This window comes from Orbicella franksi, chromosome 7, assembly GCF_964199315.1.
Source record: "Orbicella franksi chromosome 7, jaOrbFran1.1, whole genome shotgun sequence".
NCBI classification, from domain to species: Eukaryota; Metazoa; Cnidaria; class Anthozoa; order Scleractinia; family Merulinidae; genus Orbicella; species Orbicella franksi.
Genome location: NC_138151.1, coordinates 17,899,877 through 17,904,630, shown reverse-complemented (window position 1 = coordinate 17,904,630; position 4,754 = coordinate 17,899,877). Strand labels below are relative to the sequence as shown.

Sequence of the window (4,754 nt, the reverse complement as noted above, 5' to 3'; positions counted from 1 at the left end):
GACTTGTCAAGCAACAGACATCTTACCAAGAAATGTTTAAGCAGCTGGGGATGAAATGGATTCTATCAGATATGCTTTTTCAGAGCCTTCAAGAGCATACATGTAAGCTCTATTGATAACTGATAATGATACTGATAACATTAATGAGCTGAGGTACAGGTTATTCTGCACCAAGAAGGGTAACATCAACTCCTCCCAATTACCACCTTGTGTCGACTGCTTGTTCAAGCATGCGGTTCGCGCAGACTTCCAAGCAGTCATTTGGAAGCGAAGTCTGCAAAGCTGCCAAGGGACGCGAACCCCATTGGTTTTGGCTGGCGCGAAGACGGTGATCACTTTGTCATTGACTGGTGATGAGCGGTGACCCAGCCCCTACAACCGTGCTAAAACTACTGGCTTCAACTTGCTACCTGCAGTTTCCTGGCAAATGGTTTGAAGTGCACGGATGTGTGCAAGCTATTAGACTGTGACAACAGATGTGAAGATTCTATCGAGGAGTTTGTCTCAGATGACAGCGAAGAAGACGAAGAAATCTAACTTTAATTATCAATGTAACACATGTACAAGCAGTTTCTTATATCCTGAATAATTATTCATATTTAACATTTGGCAAGTTTAGCCATGGAAACCATCCAGGAACAATTTCTTTAAGTTAAAAATAAGTTGTTGACATAAGTTCTGAAAACGTTTGAGATTTTCAATAACTAAAAACCAGTGTATGTAACATGACTGTATTTGCATTTGCTTGTACTTGACCGTAGTAATCACATTTGTGCCAGTTCTATCTGTTCAGCCTAACCGAGTCATTTGCAATTGAACACGTGATAAGCCTGGAATAGCTACTCATTTGACATGGCTATCATATACCAAACGAAACAAGAGGAGTCAATGTAGTTTAGGACAAGCGTTCGAAGGTAACCAATGCAATTTACACGAGCACTTTCTTTTTTTTCACATTTTCCGTCTTATTGTTCATATTTATAATTTGACAAGTGTTGCCATGGAAACCATTCAGGGATAATTCCTGTAAGTCATATATAAGTTATTAGAATTAGGTCTGAAAACTGCGTTTGAAGTTTGCAATAACCAAAAATCAATGTATGTAACATTTTCAGGTTTGCATTTAACTATTATTAGGCATCTTTTTACCAATTTTGCTTATTCAGCCAAACCGAGTGACGTCATGTAATCACGTGATAATCCTAGTAAAGCTACTCCTTTGGCATGGTTATCATACACCAAAATAACCTAGAGGAATCAACGTTGTTAAAAATAAGTGTTAGAATTTGTCCCTCGTTTTGGTACCAAATGGCTCTTTCCAGGGTCCTGGCCCATGGACTAAGTGATCTGGGCAAAGCGTACAACAAGGAGCAACTCTCAAATCTCGCATTCCAAGCCTGGAAATTACGCCCGCAAGAAATTTCTGCGGACAGCGAAGATACGCCAAAGCTTATTCTTTCTACAGAACACGATACGCCAGATCAGGGCCGTCTGCCACTGGTGTCGTCGATCAAACAGGGATGGTCGAAGGATTTTTCAAATGCTCCAACGTTTACGGATGCAGATTTGTACAACTACACGATTATGAAGCCAGGCTACGATCACGATGGATTAAAAGCCTACAAAGGCTTACGGGGCTATAAACTTTACGAGGCAGGTCACGTCGTGAATCTCCAGCAAGTGGTCATAAAAGATTTTAACTATAGCTTTGTTAGATTTCAGGTTAGCTCAGATAGTTTATAGCTTCCATGATTATTTAATGTAGCTTAAACAACTTACGAGGTTTAGAAGAATTAGCTCTTATTAACCGAGCTGGAGGTCTGTATGGGAGAATCTTGACCGAGGTCGTGAGTACAGATGCCGGTGTAGATGGGAAAATCTAGACCGCGGTCAATATCGATTTCAGTCAATCAAATTCGTGAATTCGGTAGTTCCCAGTCCTTGTGAGACACAGCCATATAATAAAAGCTGATATTAAATGCTGATCAGCCTAGAGCAGATTATTATTTTTCAGCTCTGAAATGTTGAAAATCTAAGTAGCTAAAGAAACATTTAATGTTGATTTAGAAATTTCCAAGCTATTAAAAAAATTTGAACCACAACATCAACAGTGTCTTTAAGCTTCTATGTTAAGATAAAATGATTGCAAGTGATTTAAAGCTATTGTTGTCTGAATTGTAGTGTATCATATTAAATATTATAGCTAGGTTGCTATAAATTAAGCATTCTATTTTGAACCATTCCACAGCCTAACAGGTCCATTTATTTAGGTGTGTCCAACAGAAAGGAAGAAGACAAGGAATGGTAAACCATATTATGAAGGATGGATTATCCTAAAAATGTATGGAGAAGTTTTATCAGGTTTTTGTAACGCTTTGGTGGAACAGATGAAGCATGTAGACATCTGTCAGCGAGTTTGTTTGATCTTCAGAAAACAATTGCAAAACAAAATGATCCACTTTCGTGTACAGGCAAACCCTGTGTCTGGATTCAAAAGAAAAGGGATCTGGCTTCAACTCCAGCCTTCAAATTAAATTTAGGAAAAAAGGAAGACAACCCGCTGCTAGGTCAACTTGAAAGCCACCAATTTGATCCCAGGCCTCATTCAGTTGTTGCATCTTTTGAAAAGGGGCAAAAACTCCTTCAGTATGCAATTCGTGACATTTATCCTGAAGCTGTTTGCCTAGATATACTTCCTACAATTACCTCAGAAGCAAATCCGATTCGAGTAGGCTGTCCTATTGAGCATGACATTAATGTTATTAAAGAGGAGGAAGCTATCATTACACAACATGCTCCTTGCATGTCCGATATAATAAAAGAGCTTAATTAAGATGGACACCAAGGAACAATACTCAACTACAGGTGAATATTTAGAATTTGCCAAGAATTATGTTTTGAACTACAAAGTCAGCAAAGACCAAAGAGAGGAAATATCATTGATTACTGTAGGTCAAAGCAGTAATTCAAATTGGTTTAAGCATAGAATTGGCCGCATTACAGGTTCGGTGGCACATAGAGTGCACACCAGGAGAGAAGGAACTGATCCTACAAGTTTAGTTAATGCTATAATGGGTAAATGTTCTTTGGACGATAATAAGCTTCCTCCAGAAATAAAGTATGGACGAATTCATGAAGATGATGCAATAGAACGTTATGTTTCAATTGAGAGGTTAAATTCGCCGAAATTTTCAGTTAGGAAGACTGGGCTTGTTCTGTTAAATGACTGTTCATGCCTTGGTGCCAGTTCTGATGGCATGACGTCTGATGGCAGAGTTGTTGAAGCAAAATGGTCATGGAAATTCAGAGAAAAAACTCCAAAGGAAGCTACAATTAGTTCTGGCCATGTTCACGAAGTCGAAGGTAAACTGACATTGAAGACAAACTCTCCATGGTATACTCAGATACAGATTGAAATGGCAGCATGTGAACTTGAGGAAGGTTTTGTTGTTATTTACACTGGCAAGGGTGTTTGTATTGTGAATGTACCATTTGATAAAGACTTTTGGCTTCATTTGAAGGAGAAACTGAAAGCATTCTTCCTGGAGGTTGTTCTTCTTGTTTTGTTAACTTAAATGGTTACTTTACTAGCTTTGGGTACAGGTTGCAAATAGCTGCACAAATCATAACAAAATTGTCAATTGTGTGTTTGACTTTTAGAGGAATCACCTTTTGCAGAAAAGAGAAATTTTGTGACCTCTCGATAGCACGTTCAACATGAATTCTTTGAGGCAATTCGTCTTGTTTTTGTGACCTGCTTACTTGATAATGGTTTTCCCTTTGAAAAAGGAGGGATATTTAATGTACAACCTCTCTCGGTACAATAATCTCGTATTGTGAAGCCACGGTCTGCCATGATGTCATCTCCAGCCTCCAGGAGATCTAAAATGCCACACCTCTTTGTAAGTTCCTTGTCAGATATATTCCCAGACCACAATTTAGCAATAAATGTTAATGCACCTGAAGGTGAAATGCCAACCAGACACTTCAATGTATTTCTTTCTTTGTATTCACTCCATGTTTGAATTTGTGCTGTGGGTGTTTTGGATTTTTCTACCTGGAATTCAGTACAGTCAATGATGACTCTAGCATTTGGGTAATTCTTAAAACACTTTGGTAGACAGCTCTTAATCTGATCTCTTGATGGCCAGTGAATGAGGTATTGCATTTCACGAGCAAGAAAAGCTGTCCATGTGGCAAAGATTTTTGTGACCGGAGTATTTGATACACCAAAGATGTCAGCCACAAACCTTCCTGTCAAGCCATGTTTTATTTTGACTAGAGTCATAATAATAAATTCATCAAGCAAGGGTAACTTTCTTTTAGGCCCAGATTTCTGTTTTGTATCACATTACTAAGGAAATAGAGTAAGAAATTTTATTTTAACATTAACTGAAAGCCAAGTGCTACAAGTATATTATTTAGTTCATTTGGGGACAGCAGCTGGTGATTAGTCTCTCCCCTCACCACCCCCTAACCTCTCCTCCCTAAAAAAATTAAAATAACTGAAATACTGGTGTTTCAGGCCCCACCACTCTCCCCCCTTACAAAAGAATTCGTTCCACCTCTGAGCTGGCTCAAAACAGTTCACATCACATTTGGCTGCATAACTCCCCGTCATTGATGTACACGTTATGAGTATCTTTTCGACCTAAAGAGTTTCACGAGCTACAAACTCAAAATTGAACTCGGTGACCCCAATTTTTTTAATTGAATGATCAGCATGTCAAGATACAGTTCTTCAGGGTTAAAAA

At 38.6% G+C, this 4,754-nt stretch overlaps 1 protein-coding gene across 1 annotated transcript; it reads right to left on the bottom strand.

Moving 5' to 3' along the window:
- Positions 1-3,712: 3,712 nt before the first annotated feature.
- On the bottom strand, positions 3,713-4,288 carry LOC145493621 (uncharacterized). The gene has a single exon (XM_081473108.1). The coding sequence runs from the start codon at positions 4,286-4,288 to the stop codon at positions 3,713-3,715; it is 576 nt and encodes a 191-aa protein (XP_081329234.1).
- Positions 4,289-4,754: the final 466 nt, after the last annotated feature.

What these genes read in the sequence shown, in the direction of transcription:
- LOC145493621 (XM_081473108.1), bottom strand. Translation starts at nt 4,288, where the DNA reads ATGACTCTAGTCAAAATAAAACATGGCTTGACAGGAAGGTTTGTGGCT.